General features: G+C 42.7%; 1 protein-coding gene across 1 annotated transcript in view; it reads left to right on the forward strand.

The window, feature by feature from the left end:
* Nucleotides 1-20817, forward strand: part of wnk4a (WNK lysine deficient protein kinase 4a) — a gene marked incomplete at both ends in the record, with an annotated part of 37469 nt that continues 16652 nt past the window's right edge. Inside the window, 4 exons of the mRNA XM_084456133.1 lie at nucleotides 1-618; nucleotides 17583-17755; nucleotides 17906-18126; nucleotides 19502-19659. Of these exons, the coding sequence (XP_084312259.1) occupies nucleotides 1-618; nucleotides 17583-17755; nucleotides 17906-18126; nucleotides 19502-19659 (1170 nt within the window). The remainder of the gene's footprint in view (nucleotides 619-17582; nucleotides 17756-17905; nucleotides 18127-19501; nucleotides 19660-20817) is intronic.

Here is a 20817-nt window from a genome sequence, read left to right on the forward strand (position 1 = left end):
ATGTCACACGCAGAGGTTGAAATAGCTGGACGCGGATTCCCAAGTCTTGCGATAGATATGAACGATGACTGCCTGACCGGTCGTGTCCCATCGATGTTACGGACTCACACCGTGGGTGCAAGGAGAAACTCCTATGGGCTTCATAAAATTAACATGGACATTGACACACAGCTTTACGGCGGCGCAATGAGAACCTTTACTTCTACGGAGGAGAACCTTTCGACATTATCTGAGTCCAGAGCTGAAGAGGAGAAAACCTACACTCCTCCGTCTCCCGTCTCCAGCCAGGGCGAGAGCGCCGACATCCCCCCCGGTACCCCAGAATCAGAGCCCGTCTGTCCGGCCGACACCTGGGGCTCGGTCCCGCGGTCCAACACACAGGATGCCAGCTCAGATTCTGAAAACGAACTGGTTCAAACTAAGCAGCAGAAGGTGTCGTCGCGCATTAGCAGATGGGAACAAGAGGAGAAGGAGGACATTGAGATGAAAGCTGTGGCGACCTCACCTGATGGAAGATATCTTAAATTCAACATTGAGATCGGGAGAGGGTCGTTCAAGACTGTCTATAAAGGGCTGGACACAGAGACCACGGTAGAGGTGGCCTGGTGCGAGCTACAGGTGAGCGCAGAACCTCCCTTATATAACTAAACCTTCCACCCATAGCCCGTATAGGGCTACACTTCCTACATTGAAACAATTTCACCTTACATAATCCTACATTTGATGAGACCAGGGATGGCCATAGGCTATGAGGGGCTTCTGGGGACTGCCTCCACCAGGGGGCCTGGGGGCATGCCCCTCAGGAAGACATTTTTATGGTGAATTCTGGTGAGGAGGGTGGTGGGTGTGAGGTATGAGGTAGCCTACTGTATAATAATAATTGAGGCAACTAGAGATACATTTCTTGAAGAGGATTCTGGGAAGTTGGTAATCCCATATTCTCTCTGACCTTGAAGTGGGTTGTGTTAGGACTTGGGTGTACTACAGTAGGTCATCTTGTCAGTGGTCGACTCCAACTGAACCGGTCTTTCTGCCGTTATCCCCTATAATCTCAGTTTTCCTTAACAGCCAGTGACACCTGTCATCCCTCAGACTAAAGTGTGAATTCTGCTTTCGTGTTTGCTTCACTGTTGCTGTGATGTTATGTAGCCTACTGTAACAATCATATGTAAAGAGAGGGTCCTTGTGGTCTTTAATCTTTAAGCCTCCACACTCCTTCTGTTGTTAAACTAACAGTGTGAGGGTCACATACTAGTAACCACCATGGGATTTCAGCTCATGTGCCATAGGAACCATGCTAACACTGTAAACAGTAGGATTAAGACTGGGAGTCAAGTGGATTCACTTTGCGCTCAATCCCCCTATACTCTAAGAGCCTGTGTTGATGACTTGCAGACATGGCTGTTAGTTTACTGTCACGGTTGCCAGCTCTTGCTTAAAGGATAGGTTTGGAATTTAGCATTATAAGCTATGTTAAAAGGTTATTTACGGTCATATACAATGGCCGATATCAACATTTTGTCAAACGGTGCACTCTCGAGATATAGCCCGTCACCGCTAACATTCTCAATAGATCCACAGGTGCATAGACAAAATCCCTCAAAAACACCATAAACTCTTGTTTTTCAAGACAGGAAACTCACCGAGTGGTCTCTGGTGTCGTGTGTTGATGTTCTGACAAAAAAATGGCAAAAAAGTATGTTTCCGATCGAGTTTTATTTATCATTTAGCGTAGAGCTATTTGCACTTGCAGTATACGTTTGTAAACTTCCGCTTGGACTTTGGTGTTTGCTGACAAATGGATGAATCTAAACATCTCTGGCTTTGTCGTCAATACAAATCAATGAATATAATATGATCAATAAAACCTGATCGGAAGCATACTTTGTGGCGACTTTTTGCCAGAACATCAACAGCAACTTTGCAAAAAGCATGAGAGGTGCACTTATAGAAATTCCTACTATCAATGATAATAATGTGACAAAAACCCCACAATGAAGAGAGAAACACGCTTTAATAAACAAGTGCTGCTGTAGCACCAAAGCTGTAGGCTACAGATACAAAAACGAACACGTCGACACGGAGCCTGCATTGTGCATTCAGAAAATTATCGCCCATATATCAGAAGTTGTTGGCTCGAAAAAATCACGGACACAAGTCTGATTCAATCTCTAAAATAAAACACTATAGGCCTATAGGCCAACTCAGTCAAACAATCTGCACTTGATCCCGTCTGGCCTATCCTTACGCATAAGAGCTCTGTCAAAACCAACAACGAACTACTCTCGATATGACAAAACAATAAACATTTGTCAGGAATCAGGATCAGATAAATATATTGGGTTTAGTGTAAGATGAAGCTGTAGACTTCTTCACTCGTCCCTAATCCCTAGTGAGCCTTCCTATGAAACAAAAGACAAGACGGAATAAAACAGCATTATTATAACGAACGAAGAAGAACGGCTGAACGTGATCACATCGTCACTTGCATTACGTCCATAGAAACGGACTCGACAGATTAATTAAATTTAATAATTATAGAGGCTGGTTAGCGTTTTTTTTAAATAATTTTTTATTATACATGATTTAAATTTGAAAAAAACGAAAAAAACAAATACAGGTTAGTGATTTTTAGTAACCGGTAAGGCATTTGAAGGCTCTCCAATCCGGTTAACCGCTCCCACCAATAGTGACCACTCCTGAGTTTCCTGTCTTTGAAAACAAGAGTTTATGGTGTTTTTGAGAGATTCTGTCTATGCACCTATGGATGGTGTGTTAGCGGCGACGGGCTATATCTTGAGAGTGCACTGTTTGACGAAACTATGATATCGGCCGTTGTATATGATCGTAAATAACCTTTTAAAATTGCTTATAATGCTAAATTCCGAACCCCTCCTTTAAATTCATACATATAGCTGAGTGAAGGATGAATGGACTGAATGACTAACCTATACCCAGAGGAACCATTTGCAAATTAAATTTCAATACCCCCCCGGGTTATTTATTTATATATTTATTTATTTATTTATTCATATCCATATATAGCATGTACATAATCCATCCAGAGAAGTACCTATCCTACCTTACCTGTATCTTTATACTGTATAGAAATGACACTTATTGCGTAATTTGTAAATTTGTTATTAGTAAATTGTGCATTGGAGTTTTATCTGTATTGAGCATTAAGTAAGTAAGTAAAGCTTTATTTCTATAGTGCCCTTCACAGCACAAGTACACAGAGTGCTTAGCATTACTTTGGAGTCAGCAGCAACATTTCACTGTGACTGTACACAGTACATTAACCTGTGACAAATAAAGAAATCTTGCATCTTCAATCTTGATTTACAGAAGATAAGTCCTTTCTAAACTGTTGCTGCACTGTCTGCTACAGTATATGGGTCAGTGACAAATAAGGGTGGGAAAGATGATACAAATAAAATTGGGGGAAATACTGTTTTAAAAGCATGCATCAGGTGTGTTAATATGTGGATTTTGTATTTATGTTGGTTTTATGTCATTTGAAATTACATTTGCACCTTTTTTTTCAAAAAGTAAGACCAAATGCACCTGAAAATGTCAAGTGGTGTAACCAGAGAAAAGTGGTAAATATTCAATATTTTATCAACCTAGAGTGTATGTAGGTGTACTCATAATAATAATCAATTGCAACATGTTACCTAAGAATAGATTTTATCAGGGTGATCTCAAATTGTAATATTTCACCAGTTTTGCAACATCGAGCGGGTCATATGGTATGCTGAAAACACCTTGGTTTTTGTTATAATCTATGGAAATGTATGTCAAAATGGCTAAAAACATGTTGTTACACTACAGTACAATATAATGTTTAGATAGGAAAATGAATATATTTAATATTCCTCTATAATTTCATATTTTCATGAACAAACACTGGTTACACCATTTGACACAACCCAGTGTCAATCGGTGTAACCATCCACATTTATCACAATTATTATATTGTATTAATGATGAAATGGCAGACAAGTATCTGACTTATTAGGCAGGCCATCTCTGAGTCTCAACACAACACAGAATGTCTGGCCAAATAACATGTAGGCTATGATGTAAATTACAATTTCCATTTTCTCGAAAGAATACTTGGAAAATAAATAAAACTGACTAATAAACTAAACATTCCTTCTTAAGATGGCTAGTTGTCCTTGTGCTGCATCATAAAATATTGGTCCTTGCCTAAAATAGCATCAAACAGAAAGACTTATAATAGGAATCATATTTGAGTCAAATGGTGTAACTGGTTACACCATTTAACATTTACGTAAAAAATCTAATTTGTCAGGCATTTACATGGACACCCATGAAAGCTAGCTAATTGACCTAGCTACTTTCAAACATACTTTTTAAAGTAAATACTTGTTTTTATAATAAAGATCAATAATCAATGTTTTTCACTGGTTACACTATTTGACATGTAAACCTAATCATACCTGACCATACCCTAAAATGTCAAATTATCTCAATATTTCTAATATTTCTACTAACCTTGACATGCAACCATGAAGAGCAGAAAGGGGTCCTTCTCTGTGATACATTTCCCGGTAAAAGTGTCTTCTTGTAAAAAACAAAAAAAACAACTTCTTATATGGTGGTTACACCATCTAGACACTTATGTAAATTGACCTGACTGACATGATTCCCCGGATTCTTTATAATATCCAGAACAATATAGTCCCACTTATTTTATTAACTTTAAAATAGTTATATGTAAGATTATGCCAAACTAGTTTATATGGCTTTTTTTTTGACTTTCAGCTCTTTTGAGTAATTAGAATTTTTCTGTACTCAGTTTTTATGGTTACACCACTTAGATATTTTTGCCATTTTTACTCAATAATTGTCTCGAAATGAATTAAAACCACAACTTTTTAGGGCCGGTTGTCAGAAATAATGTATGCAAGTAATCTTTAAGTTTATTTTCAATTTTTAACAAAAAAATGTAAACTTAACCAAAGGGACACAAAAAAAGCAAGCGTCACATCTTTGACCCATATGCTAGAAGGTAAGTAAGTATGTACATTTTATTTGTATAGCACTTCTCACAGAGAGGACTCACAAAATGCTTTACACAGGTTGAAATGCATTCAAAGAATAAATAAGGTAGGGGCCAATGCCTGAGGGGAGAGTTCTAGGAAAGGTTCTGCCCCTCTTGTCCCACTGTAGGATGAGCTGCATCACTCCATACCTGCTCCCATGCGTGGTTTATAATACAGTCTATAAAAACATAACAATGGTTTATTTGTTCTGGTGCATAGAAATATGTGTTGTGTCGTCCAGGTGCTATTTGATCCCTCGCAGAGGTGAGCAGCGTCTGTACGTCTTTAACGTGGGAACTCCCTCAACCCCACAGAAGGTTCAGTGTGTGCAGGAGCAGAGAGACAGCAGATCTGCCTTCAGACTCCAGCAGCCGATGCTACACAATGCCATAGCCTCTAGGCCCCACCTGTCAATTTACACAACAGATGTCTTGGAGAGGGGCGGTATAAACACTGGATTTGATGTTCCCATTACGTCTGTCACACGCATGTGTTGATATTCGGTGACATTACATCACAAACCAACGTTTGGCTGAGGGTAATAATACCCTTTTTTTTTTTTTTACCTACTGGCTCCATCTCTTAGTTTCTTAGAAAAGCCAGTTTGGCTGTGCCCTGGTGAATTTCCGCTGTGATTTGGTTTGCTTCTCTAAACATGAGATTTAGTCTCCTAATCACCCGTAATGAGCTTAAAGGTGGTCATTGTTGATGTGGATACTGACCTCAAACTCACGTAAAGCAGGATCAGGCTGTATCTCATAGTTCATGAACTATCTTTTGTGAGAGCTTTACATCAAGTGACAGAGAGGGAAATATAACAAGGCTTGCAGTGTGTCACAGAGAGCAGTTATTAGAAGATATTACTGTTATTAGAGAGCAGTTATTAGAAGATCAGATAGTGAAGCCTTAAGCCCAATTAACTATGCATTATGGTGCTTGAGCTGCTGTGTGGAGGCTGTTCAAATCTGGTGCCCGGAACGTGAGGGGGATTCAAATGGCAGCTGGTGGTGAGATTCTTGTAATGTAATGTAATGTTGTATAGTGCTTATCTCAAGTCCCTTCAGGTTATGGCCTGTTTAAACTAGAGCATGAATGAAAATCAGAAAATGTAATCCTCAAGGTTATTTGAAGAGTTTGAACTAAAATAATTCTACTGGTCTACAGACAAACAACAGTTTGTACTTCTGTGTTTGAAAATGCACAGGAAATGGCAGGGGAGGGGTCCGCCAAGGGGGCTGTCACCTACTGTAACTACCTGTGGGTTAGAGTTAGGGTTAAGAGGGTTGTCACCTTGTTACCTCTGCCCAGGTGTAAACCGATTATGCCATTGTGAATAGGGCATTTAAGGAAATGTCTAGTCCTTTAAAAACGTAGAACTCTTGGTATGGTCCCCTTTCACTGCCACAGAAAATCGTTATCCCATATGCTGAATTGACAGAAAGACTGTAGGCAGATCATGCAAAGTCATCACATTGTTTTGTAACAAAGCTTGTAGCATAATTTACTACATTACAATTTTGGTACCTTAATAATGACAGGTTTTACGTAGAAACTCCACATAGTGTCACTCTTTGGTTTACTGTAGTCTTTGTGTCTCAGGAACATCTTGAAATAGAACAGACCTGCATGTACATCCTTTTCAACAGAACTGACTCATTCACATGCACATCCTTTTCAACAGAACTGACTCATTCACATGCACATCCTTTTCAACAGAACTGACTCATTCACATGCACATCCTTTTCAACAGAACTGACTCATTCACATGCACATCCTTTTCAGGGAAACAGTAAAAGAACATTGGTTGCACAGCCGTGTTTAAGACCTGTTGTTATTCAAGAATAGACCACCAAATACAACCAATCCACCCAAAACCTCTTCTACACCTCCGTTCTACATTCATGGTGGTGACATGATGTTCTCCTGCTGTACATTTATTGAAAATAAATTTGATTAAGAATCAGTCGGCATCTGCTCTTTGATTATGTTGAGGTTAAAGGGGGTAGTGTGTTATTTTGGACATTTAACCTTATTTGTGGTCTGTCTACCATGAACCTGAAACAGACCATAATTTCACTGATCGTTCCAGTATTGAGCTAGCTGCAATTTTTCTGCAGGCCGGGCTAGGCCATACAAGGCGGCTTGGTCAGGCTTAAAGGAGAAGGCTCTTTTTCGACAACCTGGACCTTATTTATGGCATATTATAAGACATTTGACTCACCGAGATAACTTTGGTGTAATTCGGAGGCCTGTAGAATAAACCTTAAATCCAGCGCGAGCCAGTATATCCATGTAATGGCGGCGGACGGGGCACCGAGAATGCAGCTTCTAAAAAATGTATTTTCTGCCGCGAAACGGTTGTTTTCATCAATCTATTTTTATGAATCGCTAGTTGTGCTTTCATAGAGCGAGGGCTTGTTTTGGTTTTCACATGCCTCTGTAATATGATCTTTAGAAATGTCTTTAGAAATGAAATAAAGCTTCCCCACTTGCTCCAGCACGCATGTGCAGAGCAGACTGGCTATTCTCCGTCTGTAGGCTACACTCGTGGCTCACATTCTCTACGCTACGATCGGCTTCCATCATATTCTAAGTCATCTTCTATATCCTCAAAATCGGATAAATATTCAGCCATATTGCACACAATATTCCAGGCACCAACAAGCCGATCATAGCGTAGACATTTTGACATTTACAAACATATGTAAAACATTTGAGTTTGACTCATATGAGTTATCCTCTGCATATACTCAGAGCATAGTTATGAAATTATGAGTCTAGGGGAACGAGAGTGGGTGGCCAGGTCTGGAACCACTAGTAGCTCAGTTTATAAAAGGCCATCTTCTTGGGCACCAGCCTCCTATTTTGCATGCTTATCTTATTCCCAGACAGGCCTGCCTACCTCAGAAAAGTTGGGGTGTCAGTGTTTCTGCTGCCAACGATGTCTATCACACTACAGCTGGGCCTGGGCCTGGTTTATCAGTAGCGGTCACATGGACTCTCTCTCTCACGGGAAAGCGCAGGGGGCCGGCTTGATAGGGATAGTGATTCGACAGTGTGGGCGGGCGGCATTCATACTGAGGAGTGAGTTTAACCAATAGCTGTTGGCTGATTATAATACCCAATGGAAGAAATAAATATCAAGCAATCAGTATTTCTCCAAGACCATGCTCCTCCCGCTCTATTCACTAACAATTATATTTTATATTTTATTATATCAAACTATTAATTAATTAATTAATTAATTAGTTATTAGTTTGATATAATAGCCATACTTTGGTTAAAGAAGTTGGCATGTTACAGTTGGCATTAGATTGAGATGAGTATGTTATGTGGTTGCAGTCGTGGGTTACAGAGTATTTTTCAACGGCTGTTAGCGTTTTTTTGTGAATATATACTGGATATGTAGTAACCGTTGTAGAAAAGCAATTGACCACTCGAGGCAGAGGGTTACACAGGATTTTACCACAGCTACAGGGGTTAGGCCCTCTGCTATCGCGTTGTTAGGCCCGATGCCCTAACCCCCGTAGCTGTGGTAAAATCCTGTGTAACCCACTGCTTAATTTTACAACGGCTGCTAGCCAATCAGAATCAAGTATCCAAACTCTCCGTTGTAGAATTAAGCAATAAAACATGAGAGGCTGTGTGTTATAATGATTTTATAACAGCTAGTGGGCGTTGTTAGGCACGACGCGAAGCGAAGTGACACACGGCCTCGAGTGGTTTATTGCTTTTATACAGCGGTTACTACAGCTATTAGTGTAAAATGAACACACAGCAATGTAAAATATTTACATTTATTCAAAACGAAGCATCATTCCCTAATTCCACAGAGCAAAATAGTTCCCCTAACAAAAGGGTTGCCAAGCAACAGATGCTTTGGATGGAATGTTCAGTTGTTTTGAAAAAACACAATGTAAGTAATGTTAAGTAGCAGCGAATGCTCACTTTGAGCGCTGAGCGGTTTTTAAAACCACTTAAGGTCTACTCTAACGAGCGCTGAGTTGCTAGGAGACGAGAACTTTTCACCTGTTGTCAATCATGTGTGATGTGCGAGCAGCGGCCCAACGATTCCCAAGCCAAAACACGCCCCTTGTTTTTTTTTGCTCAGGTGATGATGATTATGACGTGGTGTTTGGCTCAAACAGATCATAGTTCAAAACTGCTCACTTGTGCTCTGAGCAGATCAGTCTGAGCGTAACTGAGCAACCCGTTAAGTGAATTCTGATCACTGATCGCTCAGCTACTTAACGCACCCAATGATAGGCCTACAATGCATTGGATCAAATGGGAGGCGCATTAATACTGAAAATGGAATGATATGCGATATGAAAGTGTTTTGAAGTGCGTAAATGGGTTTATCGAAGCTGCAGGGAGCAGCTGACGTTTATCCCTCTAATACGGGTATATTTGAGTCATTCAAACAGAACTTGCATAGTTGTTCATACATTTCTAACCCCCATTCCCTTATTAGATAGATAGTGTGCACTTCCGGTTTCTATGGGAATCCTGGGAATTCCCGGGAGGGGGCTTCATAATCCCGGGATTTTAAAAAGGTCTTATTCGGGAATTTTGAGGAGCCCTAGTGGAAACAACACCAGAGTAGGGATGAGTCCTGAAGTCTGTCCATCTGCCAGTGGGAATAATTGAGCTGTTGTTCTAATTCATTGGCACAGTCACATCACATTAGTCACTCCCATTGCAGGAACTATCAGAGTATCAGTGATTTGTGGGACGTTTTATCACAGACTCATATCACGTTTTCCAGCCTAAGCATTTGAATAGCGTTCGGACAGCCCACAGTCATTGGGTGCGGTCTGGTATTTGTTGATGGCGGGTTGATTACATTTGGGGGGGAAAAGTAAAAAAAATAAAATAATGTAATCTTATATAATAATTGTATTTAATTATTTGGTAGTGTTGTGTATCATTGATTCTTTACTACATTTGTATTTATTTATTTTGTGTATTTGTATTTTATTATTTTGGATAGAGTTGCATCCACACTTAGACTATGTATTCCCCTTCTGGTGATGTTTAGTTCCTACAGTAGGGATCCCCGCCCTCAGGCCTCAAATTGGGGGTACAGACCTGTTAGGCGGGGAGAAGAATGTGTTCTCAGGTCTGCTCGGTTGGCTAGGTTGTATGACTGCCGTGTCGGCCTGCCGGCACATGGAACAATTGTGATTGGTTTCTCATTGACGTAAATGGATATACAGGTATGGTAGTAATATAGTAATTTCCTGTTTGGGTGCAGTACTTTGCAGTGCCACATAGTAAACATTCAAATATGTTTTCTCTGTCTGCAGTAGTTTATCAGTAGAAAACCCTCCCAACTGTATGTTAATGTTGATTCTCAGTTAAGATTTATCTTCAATCTCTGTGGGTGAGATTCATGTTTGTGCGGGTCATTCAGGAGTCCAGTCTCCAGTATCCAGTGTTGCTGTATATAAATAATTCATGATATCTTCCTGTGGCAAGAGCACAGGTGAAACTCCCTCCACATTAAAAAATAAAATTGAAAAAAACCTGCGCCATTGGGGTCACTAGCTTTTCAGTGGCATAGCTGGCTAAAGCAATGTTTATGATAAGTGTTTATGTGTGTTCGTAAGTCACAGGGCCCGAGATCGAACGCAACCTGGGCAAGTGAGGGTGGAAGTTATACTGACGAGCGGCGCAGATTCACCTGTGACCCCCAGAATACATCAGGCTGTAGTGGACTATATCCGGCCCTGCATGGTGTTGTTCTCTGTAACATTACCCTTACTGGAAGAGGTACCATGGTACCATGGTATCATGTACTATGGGCTACTGACCTTCACCCTTTTAAAGCTTTAGTTGCCCTAGTTTGACCACAAACCACAAACTGAGTACAATCTGTAGTGACCTTGTGTCTTAGACAGCCAGTTGGCCTGAGCAGTAGTGACCTAGTCTCAACGTCAGACCCATGAGAGTTCTTTCGCTGATACACAACGTAAGCTATGCTAACTACGTTACTGCATGCTGAATATCTCTCTATGGGTCTGGGACACTGAATGCAAAAATCTGGTGCTCAAATCCTGGCAATTCATTGGTTTCGCAGGAATCCCTGCAACACCAATCAGTAACGACTTTTGCGATCAGGTGTTCCCACCCATAGATATTCCCTGCCCGTCTAACCTGGGCTAGCGACTCTCATTTGCTGCTAAGACCTGTCAATCTTTCAATTTTGAACCGTCGATACTCCCTCAGAACACCAGCTTGGGCGGTGAAGTGGGCCAGACTCTATTACAGGTATGTAGTATGCAGAGCGCAGGGATTCAATTTAATATTTGAGTGGAGAGAGACAAGTAGTGACCTAGAAGAAGGAACGTCTGAGGATTTCCAGGAATGGAGTTGGATGTACTACTTAATTACCGCGCCTGCGTGTATGGCTGCTTGTCGAGGATGGCTGCCTGTGTTGTAATCCCTCCCCCAACTCCTCCCCTGGCTGAAGTGTCCCGTATTTGTATTGTATTTTGTATGTTGCTCTTCTTTTTTTTTTTTTCCTTTTCAGAGTTATGTGTTATTTGTATTGTGAAGCGCTTTGTGCATTTGTGCTGTGAAAGGCGCTATATAAATAAAGTTTTACTTACTTTACTTACTTACTTACTTAATTACAGACTGACTGAGTCTTATTACATTGATGTTCAGGGAGACATTTGTGTGTTCATAAAGTATGCTATTGATTTCTTTGGCAGTATTGTATGTAATTGCTCTTTGGAAATGTCATGGCCATAAAAGCATTACTAGGCAGACATCCCAAGCATTGTTCATAGAACTGCAACTCGGTGGCCTGACTTCGTTGCTTTATTGAAACCTGTTAAGACATTTCTGAGACTCTGAGGTATGTCGCTCCATCCTAAATGTCTTTTAGTACTTTGGTACTAAACTAGCGTGTAATACACACAGGACAGAATGTATTTGAGAGAGATCTCTCTCAGCTGTTCTGGAGGCTGCCTCTGCCTGCTGGGTGCACCTGGCCAGGAGAGCCTGTTTAAGAGCCCTTAGTGTTTCTTTGGCTCTTTAAAAACATGTAGCCTAAGATTTTCACTTTTTCTTCATATGATATATTAGCAAATGAACCAGGTTAAATCTGGAGGGTTGGTGAAGTGAATAAGTATCATAGTATTTCCTTACCAAATATGTTGTGATACGTGATGGTAACTCATGTTGAGTTTTACAGGACAACTTGACATGCAATTTCATCACCAAAAACAACATTAGTATTCAGTGAGGAAATATTCTGACACTTCACCAACCCTGCAGATTTAATATACTGTAGATAATACAGAGACAACTACGCTGGGCACAGAACACCTCCATTACTTGCTTATTAAGTTTAAATGTTCTAATCAGTGACCCCGTTTACACCTTGCATTAAAATGCGTCTCATATCGAGATTAGAGATGCACCGATGCATCGGCCAGACATCGGCATCGGCCGATGTTGGCCTTGTTGACTGCCATCGGCCCATCGGCAAATAAAATGACATTCACCGATGGTAGTGGCCGATGTTATGTCGCAACAATTACGTCTTGTTTTAGTTGCAAAACGTAACCTACCCAGCTGCAGATTCGGAGAAGATCCGTGACCTAACGCCGCAAACGCACGTGTAGTTTGCTTTCAAATTAAAGTGAAATAAAAATGTTGGCCGTGTGGGAATATTTCACCATCTCAGACAAAGATATGCGCTATGCAACTTGTAAAACTTGTTCAAGTGACATTTCAAGAGGAGGTACTACAGCCAAGGATTTTAACACATCAAATCTAACTGGCCATTTGAAAGGCAGGCATCATTTCTTTGTTTCCCTGGCACAAAAGGGCGAATCAAAATTAAATAAAATAAACATCGGCCATCGCCATCGGCCATTGGCCGGATTGTTATTTTAAACATCGGCATCGGCCCAGAATTTTGCAATCGGTGCATCCCTATTCGAGATTGCATCTAGATAATGATTTAGCCTGATTACATTTACACCTGGCATTAATATGCGTTTCGAGTATCTTCAACCCAATCCGTTTGAGATCCGATCGACTCTTTCCAGCTAACAATTGAACGTCACATCCTGTTTGTCCTTGAATATTTTCGTCCGAACAAATTGAGAGTAGACACTTTGTCTCGTCTGGACTCCAACCTTGACCAGGATCCATTTTAATGCTTTGTTGCTAGCTGCCATGGAAGCCTGCTCCTTGCTGGTCTGAAACCGGCGAGTGCCAACGGCTACGTATTTCCGCCCACGTTGTTGATATGTGGATTAAAAACGCATTTACATTTACAATTTTATTAAATGTGGTCGAAATGCGTCCCTGACCACCGGAGGTGGTTTGGCCTATCAGATCGCAATCCGTCCTCAAAACGTTTTGGGCGCATTTACACCTGTACTTTCATGTGGTTTACTGTAGCACGATCAGATTGCAATTTGATCACCAAAAACACATTTTAATGCAAGGGGTAAACGGGGTGAGTGGCACATACAGGATTCAAGAATGAGAAAATAATTAATTTGTGCACCTCTATCGCTATTCAGTATGGCTTCTTCAACCTTCACTGGGTTGACCACCTCAACGTGACCACCGGTCATAAACACAGCTTTAGCCCGCTATGCCACCGAACAGCTACCGATTCAATGGTGCAGGTGAGCGGTATTTTTACTGAGGAGCGAATTGAACACCTTCCACTACAGTACATTGGCTCATGTCTTACTGCAGCCCAGCTGAGGGAAGTGCAGCATAACTGGAGACAAAACTCACCCTGTAACATTGTGTCGGAAATATAGCAGTGTGACAGTTATTTAGACTAAATTAGCTACCATAACTCACCGTCTTTCCACCCCTCTGTTGTCCATCCCTCTGTAACATGATTGCACAGTAGTGTTTTAGAGAGGAACCTGCAGGCTGTGTTGTTCTTGGCATCTTGTGATCCATCTCTGTTCCACTATCTGGGCTCCCTTGGGGGACAAAGGGTTTGTTCTGTTCCCTCTTCCTCTTATGTTCAGTATCATGTTATCTCCACTGTTTTCTGACACTTCCAGAAAACAAGTCAGTATAGCAGATAGTCATGCATGGTTTGAGTGCGGAAGCATTCCAGGGTCACACATGAATACACTACAGTATGTAATGAAAACATGCTGCTGTCTCTTGGTTACCAAACAGTGAATCATCTTCCTCCACTCTCGGAGAATGGAAGGCGGAATGCCCAGAGATAAACCTGGGTCAGGCCCTCTCAGGGTGGTCAGAGATAACCAGGGTCAGGCCATCTCACACCTTGCATCTATCCATGCCTGATGACTGTCTTTGTAAATACGATTTTGTTTGTAAGGGACTAGCTTGGGACTAGCTACAGACTATTTTGGAAGACCAAATATTTGCAAAACTTGTCTTGTTTCCGTTAGGTCAATATATATTTTGCGCCAGAATAAAGGATGGACCCAGAGCTGGGTGTGAGAGATAGAGTAGCTGCGTGTCTTAGTGAATGAGTTCTCAGCATTTAGAAAGTATGAATGTGTGAAAGGCAAAGAAACAAGAAGATAGAGAGAGAGAGAGAAATATTAGTGTGAATAATGGCTCAGATAGTTAATTTACTGTTGTGAAACAATTCATTCAGGAGAGCCAGGCAGACACATGCAGTTCTCACACAAACTATCCAGGGAAAAACTATCTGGATCTGTGTTCTCTGTGTTCAAGAATGTTTTGGTTGGTGCCAGGCATTACCTATCCTAACACAAGCTAGGTCAGAGTGCTAGTATCCTGAGACGGTGGTTGTATTTGTGATTACTTATTATATTAATGGCTAATCTTCCCCTGCTACGTTGAGAGACAAAATCAGGGTTTCCCTGGAAAGGACAAACTGCCAGCTTTTTTCCTACTGTACCTCTGAGAGACTGAATGCTGTAGCTTATTGTGTGTGTGTGTTTTGTGTGTGTGTGTGTGTGTGTGCGCGTGTGTGTGTGGTGTGTGTGTGTGTGCGCGTGGTGTGTGTGTGTGTGTGTGTGTGTGTGTGTGCGTGTACACTATGTGTGTGTGTGTGTCTGTGTGTGTGTGTACACTATGTGTGTGTTTACTCACTCTGTACATGTCCTGTATGTTAGTGGTCCCGGAGGGCCCGTGCGTCGGCTCTCATCTTGAACTGTGTCCAGGAATCCGAGGCATGTGAGCTGAGGGAAAACAGTATTCTGTTCTGCTTTGACCTCCAGATTGTGCTCACTGGGCCAGATGAACACCTACCCTCTCAGCCCCTCCCAGCCCCCCTCTCTTATCAACAGACCTCCGAGACCCCTCTCTCCAGCTACGCCTCGCACATACATTCTCTCAGTAGTCGGTTAAAGACCTGTAAAGGAGATAAAGGAGATACTAACTTACTTCCATATTTTAACCCTTTATGCAGCACTATGTTAGTGACATAGACACAGTTATGCTGTGTTCACATCGGGCGCGGCGAGAAAATTTGCGCCGCCCAGTTCGCCCCAATCTCGCCGCGGGATCATTGGGTTGCTGCGCGAATCCGCTGCAGACAGTTAAAAAAATGAACTTTTGCGAATGTCGCCGCGCGGCGAATCCTGGCCGCTGAACTGCTGAGTTCGCCTGATTCGTGCCGCCCGCCGCCCAGTTCGTGCAAATTGTTTTAACTTTCTATGTAAACTCGCCGCGCCGCAGGAAAAATTAGCGCCCAGTGTAAACACAGCATTAAGCTGTATATGTTCTGTACTTCTTGCTCTGTCCTTACTTTCTCTCAGCCTATCCAGTCCTCCATGGGGCGGATGCAGCTCAAGAGGCAGAGTAGCCGATCTGGGAATTGAAAGGTTCCCGGTTCGATTCCAGCTCATTCCGGCAGTGTGTCGAAGTGTCCTTGGGCAAGACACCGAACCCCCAAATTGCTCCCAATGAGCAGGTTAGCGCCTTGCCTTGCATGGCAGCTGGCCACCATTGGTGTGTGAATGTATGTGTGTGAATGAGAGAGGCCTTTGTAAAGCTCTTTGGATAAAAGGGCTATATAAGTGTACTCCACTAACAGTTGTAGTTCTGTAACTTGTCTCTCGCTATGTGAGTACACTCAATTTACGGTACCATTTACATGCACTACACCCGTACAGCACAGCTTGAATATTACAACCATATTGGTACAGCCTTTTTTTGTCTGTAAGTTACATGAGAACAGTGCTACATACATGTACAGTATGGTCTTCCTTCACACACCCATCAGAGCCACACAGCTATGTAGGTGCACATGTCGTCTGACACCCTTGTCTGTCTCTCAGTTTCTCATAATAGCACCGCTGACAAGGAGTTTGTCATACCAGCTCTGACCGTCAACACTGCTTATGTAACATAATGTATATCCCTGTATAACATACTGTATATTCCTTCATAACATACTGTCTATCCCTTCATAACATACTGTATATCCCTTCATAACATACTGTATATCCCGTGGATAGTGTTTAGTTTTTCTCCTGGCTGTGAGACAACGTTCCTTCAGTATATGAGTACATTCCTAACATAAATCTCAAGTACACATTCGGTGCCATGTGATGTTCCACCCTGAGACGCTCAAGTGAAGGTCTCTCTGAAAACAGAGGCAGAGGTAGCACCAACTCCACCAACACCAACAGTGGGAGCATTATTTGTTCTCCCAAGTTTCCTCAGTAATGAGGAACAAGGTGTATCCTAGTCTCATCACACTGGTCACAATACTTTTACTGGTCACTGTGTGCTCACGTATTCTTCACATACGTACTGTATGTGCGACCTGGTTGGTTAAAAGTCCCCTCTGTATGTTTTCTAGGAAACAGGGCGTCATGAATCGATCCTGTAACTGAACTGGCGTTTTAGTGAATTAGTGATTGACAGGCTTTTAGGGCCACCCCACTTGCATGACCGAGACAGCACAAGTCCACAGACAGTCCGGGTCCTGTGTTGATGTGATCTGGCTGGTAACATGAGCCAGCCCCCGCCCCCTCTCACCCCCAGGTCAGTCACTTGTAAACATCAACATGTCCAGAGCCTCAGGAAGGGCCTCAGTGCAGGATTCATGATTGGGAGGTTCTCGAAGGAGTTTTCCGTCCCGCCACACACCTTTCTCCGCCGGCTGAGAATCAGGCCATTCACGCCAGGCAGGCGGCGCACAGAAACGGCTCTCTGTTCAACCAGCGTGATCTCCTGTGTTTAGTTCACTTTCACAGTTTTCAGGAAACCTCCTTTAAAAAAAAAGAACGAAAAAAAAGTGTAACGTCACAGCACCACTCTGGAAAAATATGATTATGTAACACTATAATGGATCTTGGATCACATGGGCAGTGGTTTTCCACAGCTCTCTCGTTAGTCAAAGAAGCTATGTGAAACCAAAACAAAATGGAGAATATGTTATCCCCTTTGGCATACATACCAGTGATACTGTATAAATACATTATCCTTGCTTGTATAATGTGTTCATAGTCATACTGCTGGTTGTTTTCTGAAAGGCCGTGTGTTCTGTATCCCGTACTTTAAAGACCCGCAAGCTGACCAAGGTGGAGCGCCAGCGCTTCAGTGAGGAGGTGGAGATGCTGAAGGGTCTGCAGCACCCCAACATCGTCCGCTTCTACGACTCCTGGAAGTCCTGCGTGAAGGGACACAAGTGCATCCTGCTGGTCACCGAACTCATGACCTCAGGCACCCTGAAAACGTGAGCACTACCTGTCCTCCAAACTCCCCCTCCTTCTGACTCTCTCCACACCCCCTGTCCTCCATCACGGTAGAGGGAACTGGGCCTTCATGGTTTCTCGTTTGTATTTGTTTTCCACGTTGGTTCTGACCTGTCTCTCGTCTGCTGCAGGTACCTGAAGAGGTTCAAGGAGATGAAGCTGAAGCTGCTGCAGCGTTGGAGCCAGCAGATCCTCAAAGGCCTCCACTTCCTGCACACGCGCACCCCTCCCATCATCCACAGGGACCTGAAGTGTGACAACATCTTCATCACCGGCCCAACCGGCTCTGTCAAGATCGGAGATCTGGGCCTGGCCACACTCAAAAGTGCCTCCTTCGCTAAAAGTGTCATCGGTAAGTGTGATGTTGGTACGGGTTGCACTCATCTGGTGAGTGTGATGTTAATCCGGGTTGTACCATCTGGTGAGTGTGATGTTGATACGGGTTGCACTGTCTGGTGAGTGTGATGTTAATACGGGTTGTACCATCTGGTGATTGTGATGTTAATACGGGTTGTACCATCTGGTGAGTGTGATGTTAATACGGGTTGCACCCATCTGGTGAGTGTGATGTTAATACGGGTTGTACCATCTGGTGATTGTGATGTTAATACGGGTTGTACCATCTGGTGAGTGTGATGTTGGTACAGGTTGTACCCGTCTGGTGATTGTGATGTTAATACGGGTTGTACCATCTGGTGAGTGTGATGTTGGTACAGGTTGTACCCGTCTGGTGAGTGTGATGTTAATACGGGTTGTACCATCTGGTGAGTGTGATGTTGATACGGGTTGCACTGTCTGGTGAGTGTGATGTTAATACGGGTTGTACCATCTGGTGAGTGTGATGTTGGTACAGGTTGTACCATCTGGTGTCATCTGGATTTACTGATGTAGATTTTGTCCGGTCTGTCGGTACTGGGGAAGTATTGTTACATATTGTGCAAAAAACTGACATATTAGGATCATGCAGGCTGGTGCCCAGAGAGGCACCTTCCCTCGCCTTCCCTCACACATGCACGCACGCACACACACACACACACACACACACACACACACACACACACACACACACACACACACACACACACACACACACACACACACACACACACACACACACACACACACATCTGCTGAACAGGGATGCTGGTTTCAGTAGAAACCTGAGGAGTGTGAGGAGTGTGTCAGAGTTGACCATAGTTGACACACTACACACTCCCAGGTGTCTATGAGATGTCCTTTGAGAGACTGCCGCCCTGTAGTTTGATTTGATTTAGTTTATTTTAACCTTTTGTCTACATTACTGTGCCATTGGCCAGATGTCGGGCTACCCTTATCTATTAAAGTTACAGCTTATTTAAAACCTCAAAAAAAGTAAAAACCTCAGTCCCACAGTATTGTATAATGCAAGTTATTACAATGTAGTTAATCAGTTAATTTGAGACATTAGATGTCAACGTAACAGTAGGCCGACTCCTTCCTGTGTCATTACCTCTTTGGAGCTAATAGTTTACTTTTTAAATATATAAGTATACATGCTGTTGAAGTGTATGCGTGTTTGTGCTCTCTTCTATAATATATCAATATTATATTATATAACTATAATATAATACACTAGGGTTGGCCATGCCCTTGGTGAGTGTGTGGTTCGCCAGTGCAGCAGCCGATGCTGCTTAGCTGTCTCCTTTGTGCTTGATCTTTACTTGTCCCTTCCTCCGTCTGTGTGACAGGGACGCCTGAGTTCATGGCCCCGGAGATGTACGAGGAGAAGTATGACGAGGCCGTCGACGTCTACGCCTTCGGAATGTGCATCCTGGAGATGGCCACCTCCGAGTACCCGTATTCTGAGTGCCAGAATGCAGCCCAGATCTACCGCAAAGTCACCAGCGTAAGTTCTGGGGGGAGCCTGTAAGGTTTAATGTAATGGTCCACATATGTCTGCCTTCCTCCACCTCTTACATAATATAGGAGAACAAAGGGACATCTGGATGGCTTGAGTGTCCAGGATGTCTGAAAGCTAGACCTTGACGAGGAGATTGGGCCCCCCAAGTGAAATTACAGCTCCATTTTGTTAATTACAATTTCCATCTTCATTACCTTTCTGTATAACCTTACCTCTCCTACAGAGGTCTGCTATCATGACCTACTATCAACTGATTGCTACTGTAGCTCCGTCTGCCCCTTCAAATATCCTGTCTGTAAGCTGGAGGTCTGTTGGAAGATCTCCATGTTCCAGCCATGGGGCTCTTTAACAGGGCTCAGGCTGGAGAGAGGACCTGCTTATACGGACATTTTGTAAACGTCCTTCTAAATTTACCTCTAATTCACTCTTATTTTGAACTAATTTCTGTTTACTATTAACCTTAATACCAGTTTATGTATTTTGTAAACAGACACAGTGTACTCAGGTATAAAAGACATCTTGACTTCCAGCTCCGATACACATCTCTGTCGGCTGGTTTGAAGCCAAGAGTACATTTACATTCACTTGATTGCTGAAGTTGATTCATTTCGCCGAAACGCCTTATCAAAAGAAATCCACCGCGGCTGTCACGGCAGGCCCAGCCCAGGGTCCACACAGATTATTACTCCATAAAGCAGCCCAGTCAATCCCAGGGAGAGACCCCAGGGAGAGACGGGCGGTGCCACATTGAGAGCTGTGTTCTCTTTATATGGACTGTAGAGGAGAGCATGCTGGCTCTGCATGGGCAGGCGATGGTAGAATTATGTGTTTATAAAGTGACGTATCACAACCCAAAAAAACACTGCTGGTTGCTTTTACATAATGTGTTAGGACCGTTCCATTAACAGCTAGAGGAGTGTAGTAGTTAGGACTTTCTGGGGGCCTTAACTTGGTCTTGCAATCACAGTCTTTAGGTGTCTCCAACATAATCAGCTATTATATTCACAACTAGAGATTTAAACCTAGACATGACGACAGTGCAGGTAAACAGCAGTACATCTCCTTGCTGCTTACAGGCCACTCTGTCGTTCAGGTGATAACCAACACTGTAATTACTGTACTCTGTCATTCAGGTGATAACCA

Source organism: Borostomias antarcticus, assembly GCF_949987555.1.
Source record: "Borostomias antarcticus genome assembly, chromosome: 22".
In the NCBI taxonomy this organism is placed as follows: Eukaryota; Metazoa; Chordata; class Actinopteri; order Stomiiformes; family Stomiidae; genus Borostomias; species Borostomias antarcticus.